Raw genomic sequence first — 24369 nt, 5'->3', positions numbered from 1 at the left:
CAGGCAATCCACTCACCTCAGCCTCCCAAAGGTGCGGGATTACAGGCTGAGCCACCGAGGTATCTTTTTTATAGAGTGATTTGAGTTCTCAGGGTATATTCCCAGAAGGGGGATTGCAGGGTCATATGGAAGGTTGATTTTCAGAGCTTTTAGGAATCACCACACTGATTTTCACAGAGGCTGCACTTGGTTACACTCCCACCAACAGTGTAGAAGTGTTCCCTTTTCACCACATCCTCTCCAGTAGCTGTTATTTTTTGCGTTATTGATAATGGCCATTCTGACTGGAGTTAGATGGTATCTCAGTATAGTTTTAATTTGCATCTCCTTGATGACTAGTGAGGTTGGCCGCTTGTATGTCTTCTTTTGAGAAGTGTCTGTTCATCTTTTGACCACTTTGTAATGGGGTTGTTTTTTTCTTTTCAGCATGTTTGAGTTCCTTGTAGATCCTAGATGTTAGGCCTTTGTCAGACATGGAGTTGGCAAATACTTTTTCCCAGTCTGTGGGCTGTCTCTCTGCTCTCTTGATGGTTTCTTTGGCTTTGAGAAGTTTGTCAGTTTAATGAGGTCCCACTTGTCTATCTTATCTCTTATGGCCTGTGGGTTTTGGGTTTTGCTCAGGAATTGGATGCTAGTTCCAACTTCCATAAGGGTGTGTCCCGCATTTTTTAAGGTTCTTATAGCTTGAGGTTTTACATTTAGGTCTCTGATCCATTTAGAGTTAATTTTTGTATATGGGGATAATCTTCTGCATGTGGTCAGCCAGTTTTCCCAGCACCATTTACTGAATAGGTTCTCCTCTCCCCAGTGGTGGATGGTGGAGGCTGTTGTTGAAGATGAGTTGGTTGAGAAATTGAGGTTTTCATTTAATTACCTACTCCCTCTGAATATCCTTTCTTTCAATTGCCCTAACATTAGTAAAATTTCACAATTTGAGTTATAAAAAAAAGATAAGAGAATTGGAGGCCTTACCTGTCCAATAATAAGAGGAACCACAACAGTCATAAAAAGCTGGGAAAATATAGATGTAAAAGGCACAGAAGAGGATGAACCAAGCTGTAAAATAAGAAAATAGAAGTTAAAATGACTTTGAATCAATTATCAAATCTTGGTATTCATTAAATAATGTAGTAAGTGAATTCTCTCATTATCAAAATATGGTACCTATCTACAAACAAAATGCAAGTGAAGATACCTATAATTTTCTAAATTCAACACAAAAACTGGTTTTTGTTTTTTGTTTTTGAGTTGGAGACTCACTCTTGTTGCCCAGGCTGGAGCACCGTGAGTGACATGCTTGTGGCCACTGCAGCCTCAACCTGCTGTTCTTAGGCAACCCTTCCGCCTCAGCCTTCCAAGTAGCTGGAACTACAGACACACGCTACTGCGCCCAGCTAGTTTTCTTTTTTGTGTGTGATTTGTTGTAGGGACGAGACCTCAACAAGTTGCCCAGGCTGGTGTTGAACTCCTGGGCTCAGGCAATCCTCTTGCCTAGGTCTCCCAAAGTGCTGGGATTACAGGCTGAGCCACCACACCTGGCCACAAAAACTGTAAGTAGTTTAATAGAAAATTTTGACTGGGAGACTAAGATTCAGTAAAAATGGTTGATTTGTAATCAATTTAAGTTGCTTATTAAATACATTTCTCAGTAATAAAGTTAGTCTGTGTTCATACCATTTGTAACAATGTAGCATAATATTTCATCTACAATCATAGTTTATGTGATTTTTAATTTATCTGTCTGTAGCTACCTAAGATACACAAATATGTCTCATTCTCTTATCAACATATTTTTTATTGGGAGACTGAGTTAAGGAAAAATGATAATTATTGATTTGTCATCAATTTTTAAGTTACTTATTAAATACATCCCTCAATAATACAATTATTCTGTATTCATACTGTCTGTAACAATGTTGCACAATGTTCCATTCTGCAATCATAGTTTACGTGATTTTTATTTCACCTGTCTGCAAATACAAATGTGTCTCATTCTCTTATCAAGATATTTTTATTTATGCAAATAGTTTCTAACTTTCCTACTCCTTCAAAACAAAGACAATGAACCTCAGAGCCTTTAGAGTTTATTCTTACACAAGGTCTAGCAAATGAAAAACCCTGAAACATAATTTATTTTCTACTTAAAATTTCAATATACCTCTCCTAAATTTGCATGCCCTAGCATTGTTCATAATTCCTATTTTTCTCCTTCCTCATTTTTTTATTCTTTCCTTGCTAACAATTGCAATCTCAGTTTCATAAAGATTTGATTCCGTGTACCACGAGAGAATTTATCCATGGGCACAGTCACACTCACATTATCCTCCATCACCAAGAGACTACCTAAGTCTTCCTATGAACTTTCTAACATTTTTTAAAACCTCCTTATGGTTTTCAAACCTCTCTGGAAAAACCACAGCCTGTTCCATAGATGTTTCTCTCATGAGTCCCTTTAGCCACTAGACCAAGTCATCGATAATACCCTTCCTGGCCCGTGGCCCCCTTCCCCGGCAGACCAAAACTATTTTCATATTTACCTAAGTTTAGTTAAACTTAGAAAATCTTTTGGGAAATAATTTCTGTGAAAGTACATGGCAATGACTGAGGGCACAGAATGTCAAATAAAACAAATCAAGTATTTAAATAAATGAAGTCAATAGCTCTGAATGATGTGATGTGGTATTAGTATTTTCACTGATTTCTGATTTTTACATGAATGCTTGACCAAACCATTTCTCCACTCTGGTGTATTTTATAAAATTCTATCCCTTATTTCCAGCCCTAATCCACATGTACTCAAAATGCCAAGAATGTGTGTCTTGTCCATCAGTGGTTCTGAGTTCATTTAGTACCCGGGTTAACACTGACCATTGGCTGTTAATTTAACCCATGTAAATTGGTCGCATCGAGCCCTTTTCCTCCTCAGTCAATATAAACTAAAGAAACAGAGTTTGGCAGAAAAAATGAAACTTGTGAAGAACAGACAGGATTTCCTGGTGTGTTAAATGTTACATGGCTGTTAGATGCTTTTTTAAATGTAAAACCAAAATATTAAAAGCTAATAAATACAACTTGTTTTACAGCAACTATGTATTTGAAACACAGAGTGTTTACAAATATATTCTTGCTGGTCGCGGTGGCTTATGCCTATAATTCTAGCACTTTGGGAGGCCAAGATGAGAGGACTGCCTGAGCCCAAGGATTTGAGACCAACCTGGATAACTTGGCGAGACCTTATCTCTACAATAAATCAAAAAAATTAGCTGGGTGTGGTGGTACGTGCCTGTAATTCCAGCTACTTGGAAGGCTGAGGCAGAAGGATCGCCTGAGCCCAGTAGGTCTAAGCTGCGGTGGCAGTGAGCGTGCCACTGCCCTCCAGCCTAGGCAACAGAGTGAGACTCTGACTCAAACAACAACAACAGAAAACAAACAAACAACAAAAAAATCCAAATATATTCTCTCCACAAATATTAACCCTAAGGATGTTCCCGGGGCAAGGATTAAAATAAAGAAAAAAAATATATTTTACAGAGAAATTGAGGCACTGGATAAATAGGAAAAGAAAGTTTAAAGAACAAAGTTTTCCAGTTCAGAAAGGCCCAGTTCAGTGCTCTATTCATAAGGTTTATAGTATTTGGAGAGAGGTAGCAGGATTCAGAGTTATAATCCTCATGTTAAAGGTGATAATTCCTGCTGGAATCTCATGAGTGATCTCATAGAACCCTGGCTCCTCTTCTATCTCAATTTTATTCTGTATTTTCAAATCTTTTAAATGGATAGCCACATCAACTTAGCTTTCCTCTTTAATCCTGGAGAAATAAACTTTGGCTTTTGGAAACATTATGCATTTTAAGTTCTCCATCCTTTGCATAATAGACCATTGGCACATTCAATGTTTGGAAACCTCCCATTTCTAGAAGACAGTGGAACAAGGCTAAGGGTTGAGGAGGAGGCTGTCCATGAACGCCAAGGTTCCTTTTTCTTTTAGAATGCTTATGATCTCCAGCTCCATCCAATTTGCTACAGGGTCCCTGATTTTGTTCTGGAGACTATCATACCAAGTGATCAATCACAGAAACAAAGAACTGAGTATTGCATGTTCTCACTCATAAGTGGGTCCTGAACAATGATCATATGAACACAAGGGAGAGATCACCGGTTGCTGGGCACTGCTAGGGGAGGAAGGGAGGGAGGAGGATCGGGGGAGCGCATGATAACACGAAGGGTACCAGGTCTACCACCAGGGAAAGGAGGGCCAGTTGGAAGCCCAAACTTCACCTGCATGCAGCCTACCTATGTGGTTAATCCTCACTTGTACCCCACATCTCTAGAATAATAATAAAAAAGAATGCTTATGATCTCTGATCCACTTGATTGGGGACACAGGTTACAGCAGTTTTCCTCGGAGGCTCTGTCAGATCAGACATCAGAGCAAGCCAGCCAGGGATGTAATTAACTGGATACACGAAGCCAGAAGAGGTATGGCAGGGATGCTGGGGAGGAAATCCCTCAGGATGGCTCCCTTAGAAGTGACTCTGAAAGGAAGGAAACCTCGGGACTGGAGTCTAATTTGGCACAAGTCCTTTCTTTTGAATCGGCCACCAGACCTGGCGCTGTGGTCAGTGTGAAGATGCAGGGGGACCCTTCGGGAAGTTTCTGATGCTATGAAGTGTGCCCTGGCATCCAGAGGACAGAGCAGTGAGCATCTGGCACAGGCCGGCACATGAGGACATGAGTAGAAAAGTTCCAGACCCAGTCAATTCATATGCAGAGTCGATTTTAACCAAAGCAGAAGGAAATAAGCTGTCTGGGATACTTGGTGCTTCATATTTTAATGAGGAACTTGTGGTAGTTTCTGTTGCAAAGATCAATGTGTTTATAAGAAATGTGTTTATAAATTGCAGGTAAATTTTGCAGGTTCAGAATGCCCTGGGCTTCACTCAGCTACCACAGCAGGTTAAGTATTCGACCGCTGACTCATGCTTTAAGACACAGCACATTAAACAAACAATCTGGTCATTTCTTGAGGACTATGTTGTACTTTAAAGTGGAAAACTCACCATTAGGTTTGTATGCTTGTTTGTTTTACTATTCTATGCTGAGAAGAAATGCTTCATGAACATTCAATATGTGGCAGTTTAGGAGCTTGTGCTCAATCATTCAAGTAGTGACTGAGTGTGTCCTGTGAACCGGGGCATATTCTAGGCACTGAGGATACAATAGTGGACAAAACACAAAACCCTTTCCCCCTCTAGGAGTTGCTTTTTAAATGTCGAGGTCTGTGCGCATGCCTGCCCACCACTGGGTATACATACTCACTCTTATAACTGGAAAGTTCTAGTCTTTTTCCAAGACTCAGTTCAAGCATTATTTCTTTAGGAATTCTAAACCTGTCTCCCAAAATGCTGAATTGGCCAACCCTTCTTTTGTGAACCACCACTGAGGCAGAATGGGGACCACCCTGACCCCTTTTTAGAGGGCCGCAGATCCCTAAGTATAGAAATGAAGGAATACTGTGAATTCCCTTCAAGGGAAATTCCAGGCACCTAGCTAGCCCTGAGAAGTAAATAAGCAACTTGATGGGAAGGTAATAGTAGCCTAAAACAATAACCAAAGGAGTTAGAGTCAGAAGATGTTTGGATCCCCTATAGAAACTAAAGATGGCATCTTAACATAGGTCCCTGAGTATTTTTCAGAAACCTGGACCCCACCGAATGGATTTGCTGGTACATAGACCTCAGATAAGAGGGAACTGAAAACCGAACTCGACAACATTCTTTGTTCTAAATCTCTTCCAGAGGAGCTGAAGGGAGTTGCACCCACCAGCCTGAGTCGGCATTCTTTTCTGCTGAGCCCAAATTCTTAAACAAAGCTTTTCTTCCTTAACCAATTGCAAATCAGAAAATCTTTGAATTACCTGTCATCTGTAAGTCCTCACTTCAAGATAGCTCGCCCTTTTAGGCCAAAACCAATATGCCACCTTCATGCACTGATTTATAATTTTGTCTGTAATTTCTTCTTCCTGGAATTTACCCCTACCTTTAAAAACCCTTGCCTGCAAGTCATCAGGGAGGTCAGGATGGGTGCATTAGCTGCCTGGTCCTCCTTGCTTGGTGCCCTGCAAGTAAATGACTTCCTTTCTACCACTGCAAAACCTCACTGTGGATATCTGGGTTTTACTGTACACAGGGAGCAGACCCCAGTTTGGCTCTACGACACTGTTCTCTGTGCTACCATTGTACTCTCAGAATCCTGGATTGTTCTTGTGTACAGATCTGTCTTTCCCAGGAGACTGTGTGCTCCTAAGGTTGGGACAGTACCTAATTCATGTTTACCTTCCCCAGTGCCCAGCAGAATGACTGAGTTCTATAGCTAAGACAGTGTTTCTGGCACATCAGAAACATCTGGAGGGCTTATTAAAACACAGATGCTTGGTCTTACCCTCAGAGTTCCTGACTCAAAATGTCTGGGGAGAATGATGTATTTCTAACAAGGTCTCAGATGCTGCTGCTGTTTGAATGGGGTTCACACTTTGAGAATCACTAATCTAGTACATAATAAGTGCTCAACAAATGTGTATCAATTAGTGAATAATGATAACAGGTAGGTCGAAAAGGCTTGCCAATGTTTTTGTTCCATTCTTCCAACTTCATTCAGGTAAGTTACAAAGCCCTACTTGGTTCATAAACGCAGGAAAGGATAATCAGCCTGGCCTCCCACCCAGCTGTCTCTTGTAATTACAATAGCAACACTTATTGCCACTTCAATGTGCCTGACACTCCTTTAATGCTTACTGTGTGTTGAATAACACTCACAGCAACCCCCTGACATGGGTCCTATCATTATACCCAATTTCATATGAGGCAATAGTGGCACAGGGCAGTTAAATGACTTGGACAGGGTCACTACAGCTAGAAAGTGACAGAGTCATAACCTAAACCCAGAATTGTGGCTTCAAAGCCCACACACTTAATCCTTACACTCCACTGCATAATAATTATAGACAGTACAGAGAGGTGAAATTGGGGAAGGGGCAGGAGTGAAAGTCAAAGCTAACTGGGTTCCCCCCGTTTTTGCCTACGAGAGAGAAAGAGGGGGAGTGTGTACGTGTGTGTGTACACGAGTGTGTGGTAAGGGTATATGAAGATGGGGAACCAGAGGGCAAGCAGAAGCAAAAAGAAGGAGGAAAAGTGAGGGAGAACAAATGGGGTCTGGGACTTGATAGGAAAGGTTGACGGTGCAGTTCTTCTCGACTGGGGTTTCTGGTTTGAACCCACAGGACAGAGAAAACTGAGTGACTATTTTCTCATCTCTCTCAAGTACGGTGTATAACTAGCTCTAGGGTTGACATTTTAGAAAGAAGTTAATTAAACACACACAAAGGATGCCTTAAGACATTAGGGCTTAATTCTCTAACTTGGCAGAGAAAGGCTGAGTGGGAGTAGGACTATCAATTCAATTTAGACACAATTTCTTTTTTTTTTTTTGAGTTGGAGTCTCACTCTCTTGCCCAGGCTGGAGTGCAGTGGCACACTCACGGTTACCCCAGCAACCTGCTGGGCTCCGGTGATTCTTCCGCCTCAGTCTTCCAAGTAGCCAACTATAAGTGCACTTAATACGCCCAGCTATTTTTTAATTTTTATTGTACAGATGAGGTCTCGCCAAGTTGCCCGGGCTGGTCTCGAACCCACGGGCTCAGGCCATCCACTCGCCTTGGCCTCTCAAAGCGCTGGGATTACAGGCTGAGCCACCAAGCCTGGCCTAGACACGAATTCATTTGGAAGGAATCTAGATAGGATCCAGACTGCAAAATATCATGGGGCACACTAACCAAGTTCAGAAAGACTAATGGGTAACAATTCTTGACGAAGAGGCGTTGACTGACTGTAGAATCATGGTTATCAACCAACAGTTAGAAAACAGATGGTGCATTTTAAATCACTCCTGTAAGTGAGTTGACCTGTACATTGTCATTAATGCACCAGCTCTTCACTTGTTCTGCTGTGTAATCAGCCTTTTATCTCCTATCAGGGAAATCCATTAGCAACAGGCGTCTCCACTATTTGTATCTCTGCCCAGCTACTAAAACATTATTGTATTAAATAATTCACCCTTGATGATTGGTCTTTGCTTTCATTAGCACCACATTCAAGGAAAAATAAGAAGAGATATTTAGTTAGACTGTAGAATGATGACTGCTAAATCTCTTTTGCTAGAAAATCAGGAAGCAGCAGCTTCAGATGCAGAGCAGTCTGTTTCCTTTCTGTCCAGTTTCCATCCTCCCCTGAGAGTCTGCAGAGCCCAACCTTGTGGGGAGGGAAAGGAAGGAAGGGACTCGCTCACTGTGGGATGTCTTGTCCCACACACGGACACACATATATATCCATGTCTCCTTCCTGTCACAAAAATAAATATTTGGAGGGAAGAAGGGAGAGTCTCTCCAATCCCCTAAACTTTTCCTGAATTCTCTTTCCCCATAAACTATAGTTCAGACTTTCTTCTTTTCCTCACTGTCCCTGCTCTCACAGGGACACATGCAAACTAAACTAGTTACTTACATAAAATGCCAAGAAAATGTATACCAGGTGACAGACTCCATGAAAAATGACTATGATTTTTATCAAATTTAGAAATATGGTTGTTAAATAGCCATACTGATTCAGTTCATGCACCAAATTAAAATTGGGTTATTGCATGGAAAGTATATATTTAGTAGAGGAAATGATCCTTTTTATATCTAAGTGCATGAATGGTCTTTCCCTTCTCTGAGAAATAAAGAACAAAAGAGGCCTTAAAAGATTTTTTCATGATGGAAAATTATGTAAAACATGGCCTCACTTTTCTTTGTTTATATGAGAGTTTATCTTTTTTTTTTCAGTTTTATTGAGGTATAATTGACAAACAAAACATTTTATATATTCAAGGTGTACAATGTGATGCTTTGATGTATATATACATTGTGAAGTGATTACCATAATCACATTATTTAACATATACATCACCTTATATAGCTACCTTTTTGTGTGTGTGATGAGAATACTTAAGATCTACCCACTTGGCATATTTTAAGTATGCTATACATTATTATTAACTATGTCACCATGCTATACATTAGCTATCCAGAACTCACTCCTCTTAACTGCAAGTCTGTGTCCTTTGACCTATATCTTCCCATTTTCCCATCCCTCCTCTGACCTCTGGTAACCACCCTTCTACTCTCTATTTCTATGAATTTGCCTTTTTCAGATTCCACATATAAGTGAGATCATACAGTATTTGTCTTTCTGTGTCAGGCTTATTTCACTTAGCCCAATGTCTTCCATAGTGTTATATGCTCATTTAAATGTAAGATGAAAAGGTTACCTTCTAATAACTTTGATGGAAACTTAAATGTGTGCAATTATAGGTTCAGGTTACTCAAACCACACAGACTGTTTAGTAAAATGTGCCAAAATAAACTATAAATTGGCTTATCCTAACACAAAGAGGAGAACTGTGGGAAGCTGGACTTCCAGGATATGAAGGGTAGAAGGCAGAGATACTTAGAGGCATCTAGAAACAAAATATACTCCTTAATTTTGGACCAAAGGATTTGGTCTTGTCAATCCTAAGTTTGGTTCAGGAACCAAAGAGCTTACTATTGCTAAATATTCTCTTATGTAGAACACATGATTAAGTTCTTCCAGCTTGGGTACCAACAGGAGACAAGGATGCAGCAAGGAACCAGTGTCTTTCCAACTCTGGTTCGACCCTACCTGTTCAGGGAGCACCCCGGTAGCCGGTGCTGGAGAGGGAACCAAAGGGCAAGGGAAAGCCTGGCTAGGATAGTACTTCTGCAACTCATTGCATGTATCATGGAAGTCTGGGAATCCCAGACCAGCAATGAAAGTGGCCTCTGCATCAGTGGTCCTTAATGCGGGAGGGAGTTTATCAATGTTGCCTCTGTCACTTCTAGAGTATTTGAAAACTGTTTACTAGGTACTTCCCCTGCCTTAGTCAGAAGATAAGTTACTCTCAGCCTGGAGAAGATCTGTCTTCCTGTGCTTTGGAACTAACACCATTGGGCACAAGGTGAAGAAACTGCTCAATGCAGAGCAACTGGGCAATCAAATGGCTGGTTTCTTTTTAAGCGCTTTATGTTTTATTATCATTTTATACATCTCACACAGGTGTTACCATTAATTATACAGCTATAATTAGAAACAAATTATAAAATAATTAGAGTACTGCATGTGACACTAATGCTTGTATATATTATTTTTGTTTATAGCGATGGGATCAAAAGATGAAGAATTTTCTATCACAGGCAGCCAATTACCAGGGAAACTAAAGATGATTGTAGCCTCCAATGCTGCCCCAAGTTCCTTCTCTGACCTCTCTCTTCTATGAGCTCCTATTAAATTCATTTAGAGTCAGGCAGTTTAGTAGTCAATTTTTCTTCTAAATTTCTTCCATATTCTCAATTCCTGTTTGCCCAAGTAAGTTTTAAGTTTCTTCAAGGCAATTTTTATGACCTATTTCTTTTGTCTTACCTATATTACCTGGGATATGAATGTTCAAGACAAGTAATTGAGTGCTGATAATACACCTTAAGCTGTGTCTCCTGAGAAACCTGAAGGGACATTCAAGAAGAGGCAGATCCAGGCTGAAAGTGTCTTATTTTCTTTACCGGTTGTGCAGTCTCAATCGAGTCACAAAATCTCTCTGAACTTAAGCTTTCTCATATGAAGTGAGGATAATACCACTAAAGGAAGTCACACCTGTTACATGGAATTTTATGTAAAGTACCCATAATAGCCACTCAATAAAAATTATTATATCCTGAAAAAACAAGGTTCCTTATACAGTGTTGTAAGAATTCTCACCTATTCATCAATGAATAGGTGAGAATGCACTTGTTAAATTTAAATACTACTGAAATGGAAACAAACAAACAAGAGACATACAGTTAGCCTAGAAACAGAGCCTGGTATGTATATATTGTGTGTATGTACGTGTTTGTGTGTGTACACATGTGCTATGTGTATATGAGTCCAGTAGTCACAGTGGCTTGTAAATCTACTTGATGAGAGACCAGATTTCTAAGAAACCAAGTCATATTCAATCAACAGATAAAATAGCATAGCTAGGAGTGCTCCCACTTACTTAAGGGGTGCTTACATGATTCTGAGTGAATGAGCATGCAGGCAAATGTCAAACATTTCCAAGGTATTTACATGTCCAACCACACATATGAAGATGGTGGCATCCATGAACTCTGAGGACACAGCTTTCAGCAGGGGTCACAGTGTGCAATCTGCATGTTTCAAGAGGTCTTGATGCTCAATTTACCTGTGTGGCTGGGAGAGTGGAACCGAGGCCTTGGTCTGTCATTCTAATGGTACAAGCTCAAAGTGTTATTGATGTGTCTTGGCCAGTCATGAACTTACCTAAAAAAAATGGATGGTCTGCAGAATTTGGGGGCTTGAGACCATGACAACAACATCTGATACACAATTTCCTTAGGTTGCAATTACATGGAATGAGACGATCTACTTTTACAGGGCGAATCATTATCTCTGACCTTCTTTGTCTTAACTCTCAGAGGGACCAAGAAGAAAGAAGTTTAGGCATAGCTTCCTTTCATTCCTCTTCTTAGAGCAAACAAGATGCTGCTGGGAAGAAATTGTGAGCTGACTACTATGGGGACATCAGGGGAACAGGAGTCCACAGGAGAAGGGTGATCTTCAAACTGCCTGATCGATGGTCCTAGTGTTGTTCACCAGAATTTAAAATTCAACATCCTGACTTCATAGCTGAGTGCTGAACTCAGGCCTATGGCCTCTTTATCTTAACTACTACCTATGTTACTTTTCAAGTTTTAAGACCTCTCTCTTTCAGTCTTCTCTGTTATGTGCTGCTGAATAAAGACCATAAAAATGGCTGCTAAACATAGTGTTAGGAATAAGCCACATCAAAGGAAAGGAAAGATATGCAAGTTTTCTAAGTGATGTTAGACAGAACCAGAACCACGCAAAAAATCTGAAGTAAGTACCAGATCATTTGAGAAACATTAGAAGGTTTCATCTACCTTCTCATTCTCCTCAAATTAAAAATTTTCTATCGGTATAAAATTTATCATAAAAACTTACTTCTTTTTAATAAAATGTTTTCTATACTAGTAATTTCCTTTGAAGTATTATGATACTTGTTAAACTTTTAATTTTTACCTTGAATTTTAATTATCTGTGAATGCCTCCTATTTTCTCTATTGAAACACAGGCTCTTTTTAAGGGAAGGAACAATGCCAGATTAATCTTTGTAATATTACAGTACATAGTAAGTACTTAATAAAATAATGGATATTTTGTTCAATATTATTGAACAAACTGTGACTTCCTTTTCATAGCAAATAAAAAGTAAGAACTTACGATTCAGATTGAGTTCCTAATCTTCTAACCATTAACTTATCATTTGACTCACTCTAATCATTTGTTATTCATTGACCTTTCTACTGCCCTTCTTCCACCAAATATGTACTGAATACTTGGCATTGGCGATAAGGTCATGAATTAGATATGCAAGATTCTTGGCCTATTAGAAGTTAAAATCTAGTGAACACTTACCACTTATAACATTGTTTCATATGAAAAATTGATATAAAATCCCAAGTAATTGAGTTATAAGTACAGTTTTGAAAGTTGGACAAGGTCTTAGTTTATCCTCATAGATAGTAACTCTATGAACTGAGGTATGTCCACTGACAAAATAAAGAAAGAAAGTAATTTATTCCCTTGCCAAAATGAGAAGTATGTTATCGAGATAATTGAAGTAATATGTGTGACAGGATTTTGGGTCTGGTATGATTAGAATTCATATTCATACCCTAAGCTCCTAGGTGCTGGTATTAGGAGGTGGGGCCTTTTGGAGGTGATTAGGGTGGAGCACCAAGAATTGGATTAGTGCCTTTATAAAAAAGGCCCTAGAGAACTAGCTTGCCTCTACTACTATGTGAGGAAACAGCAGAAAGAAGTCATCTATGAGCCAGAAAATAGCTCTCACCAGACACAGAATCTGCCTTGATCTTGGACTTCCTAGCTTCCAGAACTGTGAGAAATAAATGTATGTTGCTTATAAAGCACTCAGTTAATGGTATTTCATTACAGCAGCCTGAATGAACTAAGACAGGGTCTTAGGAATAAAAGGAGATATTTCAGGAAAAGTTTCGCAGCTCTCACTGTCAGCCATGGTAAACATTGGATTAATTACATGTAAGATTATAAAATTTTAGGTTATATATGATTAGAATCTTAGCATTTTAAGACTTAGGACTCAGTTCATCATTAAGATCTGAACTAGCTGGATTGTTGCTGCATTTTAGTCGAATGCTTTTGCAGAACCTTGGTGTCCTCCCTGGATTATTTATATTTTTCTCTGTGAATGTGTCAGATTTAAATAACTAACATTTGCATAGTTCTTTACAGTTTACAACATGCTTCCATCCAATCCACTCAGGGCCTGAAAAGGACAAAAAGACAGAAGAAGGGCAAATTTTCTCTCTTTTGAGTTGGGACATCCATCTTCTCCTGCCCTAAGGCATTGGGGCTCCCAGTTCCTGGGCCTTTGGGCTCCAGGACTTACACCAGAACCCCACATTTCCCCAGTTTTCAGGCCTTCTGATCCAGACTGGAACTAAGAGTTACCCCATCAACTCCTCTGAGTCTCAGGCCCTCATACTAGGACTGAATTACCTTACTGGCTTTCCTGTTTTTCCAGCTTACAGATGGCAGATGGTGAGACTTCTAGTCCTCCATAATCATCTGAGCCAATTCCTATAATAAATCTTCTCATATGTACATGCAAATATGTATGTATTTGGTTCTGTTTTTCCAGAGATCCCTGACTAATACAGAACAATTAAGCATGGCAGTTGGGCGGGGGAAGTGATGGAGTATATTATTTTACATGATGTGGTCAGAAAATGTCTCTCTCTTAAAGCAACATTTGACCAGAGATGTGATGAAAGTGAAGGGGGGAGCCATGTGGATATCTAGGGGGCAAACTGAGGCTGAGCCAACAATAAATGCAGACTTTGAGAATGGCTCTCGGTGCTGTTGGGCCATCCCACAGCATTTGGCCATTCTAGTCAATTTCTGCTGTTCCCCATAACTACTTCAAATATCTCTTATCAAATCTCAACACCTCCTTGCCTTTCTTGTTCTGTACCACTAATCTTACTTCCCATTTCCTTGAGGAAACATAAACAATCAGATGAGAACTCATGCAAGCTCATATAGTCACACCAGCTAACTTACATCTCTACCCATATACTGTAGCTTTCCTCCTATTCTGATGGGTGACCTATCTGTGCTTAGTGGAAGGACATAACATGGATTTAATATATCCAATGAGCAGCCAATTTAACATGGCCTAAATCTCATGATTTCCTGGCAGTTTACTTAACTTTCCTTCCAATCACCAGCCAAGGACAGAACTGGTTTCTCGGGGTAGCTATTGATAATTGTTTTATAAACCCCTCTCCAGCCTGTTTTGTACTAATTAGCTTTTCGATTTTAAGTATTTGCCTCCACCCATAAGACCCATGGTAGCCTAAGCAGCTTTTTGTGATCTTCATGACACAGACAGATCCCATCAACATGGCAGCAATCTTGTGACTAATCCACCCATCTGCCTGCTGTCCATCACCGATGTCAGTACCTGCATTTACCTGTCCCCTCTGTGATGACGAGGAGCAGACCACCACCCAAACACCTTAATGACATGCCCCCACTGAGGGAAATGTATAAAAGCATTCAACCTCAAGTAGCTGGCTGCCATGCCTTTACTAAACTCTGGAGTAGCCATGTGCTCTTTGCACTACGGTCGCCACCATGTTTTCTAAGCTTTGTTCCCCTCCCCTACTTTGAGGAGGTGAATCTCTTTTCTCTCACTCTCTCTCTAATTTACTTTCTAAATAAACTATATTTTCCAATCTAACTTCTGGGTAATTCTTTGCATCTTTCACATGGCACCAAATTGCACCAGAGATACCCACACTCCCCCGGGGGGGTCTGACTTAACATTCTGGAGGCCCTCACTGGGAGTGTGACCTAACACTTAGGAAGCCACGCTTTCCCCCATGCCTAGAGCTCACTTCTTTTCTCCTACTCAGGGGCATGTGTCCACAAATTCTCCCTTCTTTTTTTCTGTATAAATTTCCCCCTCTATAACTGTATTTGTTGACAAACAACAACAAATATGCTACTAATTTTCCCAATTTGAATCTTCTCTTAGTCCTTTATTAACTTTGTTACTTCCCAATTTTCTGCACCCTTGACAGCAAAATACCCAAAATAATTTTTTTTTTGAAAGCAGGATTTATTGAGAGGACAGAAAAGTTCCCACAATGGGAAGGGAGCCAAAGGGGTTGCACAAAATAGTTATTTATTATCACTGTCTTTAACTCTTCTTCTTTCCTTCTTTCTTGAACTCACTCCAACCAGGCTTTCAACTACACAACTCTGCTGAAATAAGACTCAATAAGGTCCTCAATGACTTCCATCTTGCTAAAAGAAAAGAGCAATTCTCAGACTTCATTTAATTTGAACTACTAGCAGCTATTGGAAGCAATTGACCACTCTCTCCTTTTTGAAACACATTCTCTGCTAGACTTCTAGGACACCAAAATCTCTTGGTGTTCCTCCTAAGCATCCTAGCAATCTCTTGATCTTCTTTGCTGATCTCTTAATATTGCAGTGGCCTAGAACTTGATCCTCTGATATCTTTCCTTCTCTATCCTCATTTCCTTCCAGTCTAACTTAAAATTCACCTTAATGGTGGCCTCTCTCAAATGTATATCTCTAATTTGGATTGCACCCCTGAATTCCAGACTCATATAGTCAATTGTTTACCTAATGTCTTTACTTAGATGTCTAAAAGGCAGCTCAATCCAAACATGTCCAATACTGAAGTATTTATGTTTTCTTCAACCTACCCAACCCTGCAGTCTTCCCTGTCTTAGTAAATGGCAACTCCATCCTTCCAGTTGCTCAGACTTGAAGTCATCCTTGATTCTTCTCTTTCCCTCATAACCTTCATTCAGTCTTTCAGTTCTATTTTCAAGTTCTGCTTCCAACTTTCCACCAGATTTACTCAACCACCCTGGTCCAAGTCAACAGTATCTCTTGTAATGGAATTACACTAACTTTCTAACTGGTCTTCCAGCCTCTATCATGGTCCCCTTACAATCTATTCTTTAACCTAGCATCCACAATTATACTTTTAAAATGTATGGCAGAATGCGCCATTCCCTTGATTAAACTATGTTAATGGTTTCTTATTTCTCTCAAATTATAATCCCAAATCATTACAAATAAATTTAAGGTCCTGCATCATTTGACACCCCCGCCCCCGTCTCTGATGTCATCTCTACCTACTCTCTCCCTTTAACACTTTATTCCAGCCACACTGACCTCTTTTTTTTTTGAGTTGGAGTCTCACTCTGTTGCCCAGACTGGAGTGCAGTGGCCACTCCCGGCCACCGCAGCCTCGATATGCTGGGCTCCAGCGATCCTTCCGCTTCAGCCTTCCGAGTAGCTGGAACTACAGACGCGCGCTACCACGCCTGGCTAGTTTTTGATTTATTGTAGAGATGAGGTCTCGCCAAGTTGCCCAGGTGGGTCTCGAACCCGCGGGTTCAGGCAATCCACTCACCTCAGCCTCCCAAAGTGCAGGACTACAGGCTGAGCCACCGAGCCTAGCTCCTTGATGTTTTTTAAGGATACTAGATATACTCTCAGAACCTTTGTACTTGGTGTTCCTTCTACCTGAAAAACTCTAGCCCCAAGAAGCCTCACTCCCTTATTTCCTCCAGGTTTTTGCTCAAATATCATTTTCTCAGTGAGTCCAAACTTGACAACCATATTTAAAATAGCAACCCTTCACACCAACCCACTGTGGGCTTTTTCTCTTTCTAGACAGGGTCTCACTCTGTCACCCAGGCTGGAGTGCAGCAGTATGATTATAACTCCTGTAGCCTTGACTTCCTGGGCTCAAGTGATCTTTCCGTCTCAGCCCACTGAGTAGCTGGAACTACAGGTATGCACTACCAAGCCCAGCTAAATTTTTTTTTTTTTTAACTTTTTGTAGAAACAGGGTCTTGCTATGTGGCTTAGGCTGGTCTTGAAATCCTGTCCCCAAGAAATCCTCCTGCCTTTGCCTCCCAAAGTACTGGGATTATAGTTGTAAACCACCACACCTAGCCAACATGGGCACTTTTTATTCTCCTTCCTTACTTTATTTTTCTTTTCAGCATTTATCACCCATCTTACACAACACATTTTTACTTATTTGTTGGTTGGTTCTTTCTACTAGTATACAGTCTCCATGAGACAAAGACATAACTGCTTTGCTTATTGCTATATCCCTAGCACCCAGGGCAGTGCCTGGTATATAGGAAGAACTGTAAACATATTATTGAAAAGTGATGAACAAGTTCATGTAGCTTTCCGGGAAAAAATGTGCACAGAAATAGGGTGCAGGTAGAACAAGGTGAGATTTAATTTCTTAAAAAATATATTCATTAAAAGAAATTTTTTTATTTTAAAGATGTGGGGTACAATTCAGAATTAGATATACAAGTGATCATTGTACAGGTAAAGTTTGGGTCTCCCTTTGGTCCCCACTTTGCCTGGTTTGAGATCAGGTATGCTTATTGATGTTATACACCCTCCCCCGGCAATGTTGCATTACTGAAATGTTGACTTTCTTATAGTATTATGGTAAATGTTTAGGGTCTGCTTATGGGTGAGAACATGTGTTACTCAGTTCTTTGTTTCTGTGTTAAATCACTGAGCATTATAGACTCTAAGTCCACCCAAGTTGCTGCAAAGTCCATAATTTTCTTCTTTATGGCTGCATAATAGTCCATTATGTATATGTGCTGCAATTATTTTGTCCAGTCCAGTTTCAATGGGCAGCATCGTTGGTTTCATGTTTTTGCTATTGTGAATAGTGCTGCAATAAACATGAGTATGCAAGTATATTTTTTGTAGAGTGATTTAAGTTCCTTCGGGTATATTCCCAGTAGGGGGATTGCTAAGTCATATGGAAGGTCAATTTCTAGTTCTTTTAGGAATTGCCATACTGTTTTCCATAGAGGTTGGATTGAATTTTTAAGGTATATAATATTACAGAATGCATATATGCTAAAGGGAATGATTCAGTAGAAAGAAAACTTGATAATAGAGGAGAAAGAGGGAAAACTGTGTGAATCACATCATCAAATAGGGAATAAGTGATGGGATAACTGAAGGGACTGGCCTTAGAGGGGAGCAAGGAAAAAAAACTACGAGAATAGGAGAGAAGGCAAAGAATATAGCAAAGATGCAGGAAGGTGGGATCATGCAAAATTCTCTGATTGCTTCTTATTTCCTCATCAGTTAATTTCCTTTCTGCATTACTTGATATGAAAAAGGAGGCACTGGAGATTTGAGAAGCATGGAGAAGGTGCAAAATAATTCTCTAGAGAGCAGAAGGGCAAATTAATCGAAGACAGTAGATTCACTTACATTTAGTTGTCATGAATGTCAAATGAGACCATGCAGGGTGTTTGCTCTAGCATGTTTAGGTATATACACAGGAAAGTGGAGAGTTGGATTTCAGCAGGCTTGGTGCTTTGCCAGGCAAATATGAAGCTATAAGAGATGAGCGAGATGGCTGGTGGCATATGCAATAAAGAGGTTGTAAGGATGGGTCATGCTATCTAGGCTAGGTGGAATGGTATGTGAGGGCATGGGTACAGTTAGTGATGCTGGAAAGGGGATAAGGGAGATGAATTGGCCATTCCAGAGAATTTGAGGGATTTTTGACTTGGGGAATGAATCACAAGACAGAAACGGTTGGTCAAAGAGGAAATTGAAAATGGGATTATGGAAGGATGCAGTTAACAGAGTAAAGGGTTGGGGATAGTTGGCTGAGATAAAGCGGAGGCAGGATTACTGGAGAAGAGATCAAGAACTTAGAGACCAGCGTACTGGGATGATCAACTATGTGAATATTGAAAATACTGGCCAAGCATAGTGGCTCACGCTTATAATCCCAGCTCTTTCGCAGGCCGAGGTGAGAGAATTGCCTGAGCTTACGGGTTTGAGACCAGCCCAGGCAACATGACGAGACCTCATCTCTACAGTAAATCAGAAAATTAGCTGAGTGTGGTGGCGCATGCCTGTAGTTCCAGCTACTCGGAAGGCTGAGGCAGAAGGATCATCTGAATCCAGCAGGTCGAGGCTGCAGTGGCCATGAGCATGCCACTGCACTCCAGCCTGAGAAACAGAGTGTGACTCCAACTCAAAAAAAGAATAAAGAAAAAAAAGAAAATACTAAGAATTTAAGAAATACACCGTTAAAAAGAAAACACTGGGAAGGTGCTAGCATATTTTTTTTTTTTTGGAGTGATAGTGGCCTTTATTTCTATTGTTAATTACAACAAAGCAGAATAGTAGGTGGTACAGTTGTGTTGGCATGGCCCTCAAAGGATCCAGGAAATTTTATGGGGACAGCATGGGAAATGACCTGGAGTTTGTGACGAGGTACCAGGAAGACACCTTACTCCATTGCAAGACTCAGTGAGAAGACAGACTCCTGTGGCAGAAACACGAGTCAGAGGACAGGGTTCAGTTGTAGCAAGAAAGCAAAGGGGATATTCTGAGAAGAGGTTAAGAATACAGGGTACTGAGATTCCAGCAAGAAAGCTCCCCATTAGCTACTGTGCCTGAATACCCAGATATTTCCATGCTGAAGATATGATAAGACAATATAATTTCTAGGGGATAGATTAGTTTCTTGGGCTTCTGTAACAAAGCCCACAAACTGGGTAGCTTAAAACAACAGAAATGTATTGTCTCATAATTCTGAAAGCTGTAAGTTGGAAATCAAGCAGAGCCATGTTCCCTCTGAAATCTGTAAGGGAGAACCCTTCCTTATCTCTTCTAGATTCGAATGTTTGCCAGAAATCCTTGGCATCCCTTGGCTTGTAGATGCATTGTTCTAATCTCTGCCCCAACTGCCATGTGCAGTTCTCCCTATTTGTCTCTGCCTCCTCTTCTTATAAGGTCCACCATCATATTAAATTGGGGGCCCACCCTACTTCTGTGTGTCATCATCTTAACTAATTACATTTGCAATGATGCTATTTTCAAATAACACTGCATTCTGACATAGTGGTGGTTAGAACTCCAACATATCTTTTTTTATGGGGGAAGAGGAGGAATTTAACTCCTAACAGGGGTACTGAGGAAAAAAATAGTATATCTTTTATGGAATGTGTTCATATTTTAAGTCACTCAGTTTCTTGTCCTGCTCAATAAATGAGGCTTGGTAACCCATGTGTTTAAGAAAGTCCCATTGTGGGTAACCCCTTTGTGTCCCCTCCCACTGTGGGAGCTTTTCTGTCCTCTTAATAAATCCTGCTTTCTCACTTTCCAGCTGCTTGTATCCCTCATTCTTCCTGGGCCTGAGACAAGAGCCTTGACCCTGAAGAGCTGTGACCTGAAGAGCTGCATAAGATTGTTGAACCAAAGAGCCATGCACCCCAGAGGCTGGCTTGCCAGCTGACGGAGTCAGCTGAACCAGGAAAGTTGCCGGAAGAAGGTGAGACTCTGAAGCTGAGACACACCAGGGGCTAGACTTGCAGGCCCATCAGAGACAACACTCCGGGGGCTAGGCTTGCCAGCCCAGCAAACCAGCAACGCTCTCAGGGCTTGGCTTGCCAGCCCATTAGAGCTAGCACTTCTGGGGCTAGGCTTACCAGCCTCTCCAGACAACCCTCTCCGGGGCTTGGCTGGCCGACCCTTTGAGCTTACTCTCTCGAAGCCCGGGCTGACCCAAAAAATCCACATCAGTTTTGGCACCCAAATGTGGGGCTTGGAGGAAGGTAAAGGTTACTGGTATTGACTCATGGATCTATCACACTAGAGTGAAAGCATGGAGTCCAGAAGTTGCCTCAACCGACTGGGAAGAGCATACAGAATCGAACTAAGACCATGAAAGATAAATGCCACTACTTACTGCCTATGGATTTCCTCCTGATGGTTCTACCTATACTTGCTGCCTTTGTTTTCATCTTGATTTGTACTGTTAGATGTCTCTGTCCAGGACCCCTTAATCCTGAATGTCCATGGGATTGCTTTCTTCCGTAGAAGTCTCCCTCATAGAAACAAGCAAAATGCCTACTCTATCTTGCTTCCCGGTTTTAGTATCATTAGTCCTAGTTTCTTATAAGCACCCTCCATTACCTACGTAGGCTCAACAGGTAATTATTCAAATGTTGGATGTGCTCATGACAGAATGTGGAGGAACATGTGCATTATTAAATGAAACTTATTGCTTTCATGTTAATACTTCCTACCAAGTAAAAGAGACTTTACAGGCTATAAAAAAATAATAAAATCATTGACTCTTTACAAGAACAGGTAGTTTCAGGACCCAGTTGATTACAATCTTTTTTATCCTCTCTAGGGATTTCCAATACATGGACATGGGTTTTTCCCTTAATAACTCCTTTTACTTGTGTTTGATCCATGTATATAGTTAACCTTCTTGTAAAGTTTGTTTCTTCTCAACTAGAGGCCATCAAACTCCAAATGGTGATGCAGATGGAACTTTGTATGCAAGCTTCTTTCTACCAAGGACCTTTAGATCGCCCTCTGGAGGATCCCTAGCTGCCGTCCCCATACGATACTCATGATCAGCAGGAAGTAGCCAGACCGGTCATTGTCCTTACTCCCTAATGGCAGTTAGGGTTACTACTCCAGAGGGGGGAATGAGACAGGAGATAGCTAGAGAAAGCTTAGGCAGACAGAAAGGAAGGTCCTCTAGTAACAATGTAGTGAACTCCCAGCAGGCCTCTCAGGTTCAGGTTGGTAAACAAGCTCCCTGCAAGCCTCTCACACGAGAGCTTAAGTACTCATTACTAGGATCGAAAAGCAACCAATCAGCTCACAATTAGGCCCCTACCTCCTGCCAATTGGTCCTCAATACTGACCAATCAGAACAACTACAGCTCACAGCTAGCCTAGTCAATTGGCTTGGACTTAGGTCTATATAAGCACCAGGTTTTGGCTCCAGAGTGGCAACCCCTTTGGGTCCCCTCCCATTGTGGGAGCTTTTCTGTCCTCTCAATAAATTCTGCTTTCTCAACTTAAAAAAAAAAAAAAAAGGAAATTCCCATTGTTTGTAAAATGCATGACAACCTAAACAGACAAAAAGTATTATATATGAGGCATGTGATTTAAAGTCATGTAACTTAGAAGTACCTATTGATGCTGTGTGATGATGCCACTGAATGTACTGGAACAGCCTAGCTGTCTCAGAGGAGAAGCATTAAACCTTTATTTTGAGTGTCTTGGCATCTTCCAATATTCTTGTAGCTCTATTATTTTAAAATGTTGAACCAACTAAATCTCACAAGTCTGTGGGTCTGTAAGTGGGGACATCTCGTAATAAAGTGATACTTATCAGCTGGGAAAATTTCTTGTTAAGGAACAGAGATGGGAAGAAGAAGGAGAAAAGCACTTATGTGGTTCTTTAATCATGAGCTGAAACAGGAGCCTAGAGAGTCCAGCCTGTGAGGCAGTCAAAAATATTACCCTCCATCTTTACCACCTAGTTGCGGTTGTAACTTCTCCCCTTCTCTTCTTGAATGAGTCACATGAATGAGTAAGAGATGACACCCTAATTGCAATGGGGAAAACCTAATCTATCCAGCCATTTCTTATGCACCTGCTAGATGCTCAACCCTTGATCCACTGCAAGTGGATACCTCAGACTGGCTTGTATTCTGTGACCAAGTCCTGAGGGCTGCTCTGGGAAAATACCCCCATGATTTCAGGTCTTAGGCAAAAAACACTGATGACAGATGATTACAGTGTCTCTCAGCAGGTAGGTATATAGCAATTCTTTTCTTCCAAATTGATGCGAATATTCACTTTAGTTTCAATTCGACTCACTGCAAATTCTGAATTGGTGGAGTTCAAATGAATGAGGTTTGTTATGCTGAGGAAAATAATTTGGTTATCTGACTCTTTTTACCTTGTCAGAATGGAGCCAGCATTTCAAAAGGGAGGGGAAAGCTGAAGTTTATTACTTGAAGGTAATGTCTTTCATGAAAGATGCAGAATCCAACTGTTAAGTAGTATATCTATCCCCCTCTATTTCCTACACAGCTGGTAAGAAATGAAGTCCCTCACTCTATTACTCTAATTGAATTCCAACTTGGGTAATTACACTATAATTAAATAAATTTTCCCCATAGTTTTAATTCACTGATAAATAGTGCTAGTCAAACAGCTACATTACATTCCCAGAAACGCATCCCCACTACATTTCAGTGATCGGTAGAGTGATTTATATTTGGAAGATGTGTGTATGAAAAAATGCACAGTGCATAAAATATTTTAGGTATCACTCATGATTACATATGCTTTGCTCAGCATGAAATAACATTAATTTCTATTATAATCTTTCATCTAATTTCTCATATGCTTAGTGCCAAAAGAAATAAGACAGTTAATTAGCGTTTCTTGTTTCCAGAACAATTTTTGTTTTGTTAACCAGGAGCTTGTATCTACTTGTATTTTCTTTATTTCCAAAGCACATTTCATTGTCTCTGGCAGATAGAATGCGGTAGGTGTTGCTTCCCATTCTAAAGATAAGAAAATTGAGGCAGTCTTCCCCAAGGTGAGGAAGCTAGTTACTGTCAGTACCAGGCTTGGAACCCAAGTTTCCTCTGACCCCTTGGTCCAAGGCTCTGTCAAACACTGGGTCACTATCAATCACACTGCTTTTGCTAAATGAGAAAATACACAGCAGCACATTCATGACCTGTGCCACAGGCCATTAATTTGTAATAATTCATGGTTTAGCAGAAATTGAAGGCCTAATAACTGGATACTGTTATTGGATCACAAGACTATGAAGCATCTTTGTGTTTGAGTGTTATTATTTGGTACAGTTCAACTGGAAGAACAGTTCAAATGTGGTGCAGAAGAATTCACATTTCAATTTTATTCTAATGACCTTTCTTAAAGGGTTGTTGATAGCTTTCAATAAAAGATATTAAAGACAACGTCAAAATACTCACAAAAAGCAGCAGTAGTAAGGGTGTTATAACGATGCCCTGAAAGAAATAAAAGAGATGATGATCATTTATCAGCCTGGAAAACAGAACACTTCCTTTGCTATTTTAAACTCGGAGGCATGGAAATACTTATCCTTATCATTTACATTTAATAAAATCTACAAGATAAAGAAGAGGGATCCCCAGTCTTGGCTCACCCTACCATAATGCCTTAACATCTGTATTACGATTATTTATATATGGTATCTTTAAAA

General features: G+C 40.4%; 1 protein-coding gene across 1 annotated transcript in view; it reads right to left on the bottom strand.

Annotated features, from left to right (window-relative positions):
* LOC103255280 (sodium/bile acid cotransporter 7) overlaps positions 1-24150 on the bottom strand; it is a 76348-nt gene extending 52198 nt beyond the window's left edge. Inside the window, exons 1-2 of the mRNA XM_008053246.1 lie at positions 24119-24150; positions 973-1056 (exon numbers count right to left, since the gene is read on the bottom strand). Coding sequence (XP_008051437.1) covers positions 973-1005 — 33 coding nt within the window. The 5' untranslated portion in view covers positions 1006-1056; positions 24119-24150. The remainder of the gene's footprint in view (positions 1-972; positions 1057-24118) is intronic.
* Between the last annotated feature and the right edge of the window lie 219 nt (positions 24151-24369).

This window comes from Carlito syrichta, unplaced genomic scaffold (assembly GCF_000164805.1).
Source record: "Carlito syrichta isolate Samal-C Ts95f unplaced genomic scaffold, Tarsius_syrichta-2.0.1 Scaffold287988, whole genome shotgun sequence".
NCBI lineage: Eukaryota > Metazoa > Chordata > Mammalia > Primates > Tarsiidae > Carlito > Carlito syrichta.
Note: the sequence above shows the minus strand (reverse complement) of the source record. Positions and strands in the feature narration are given on the sequence as shown.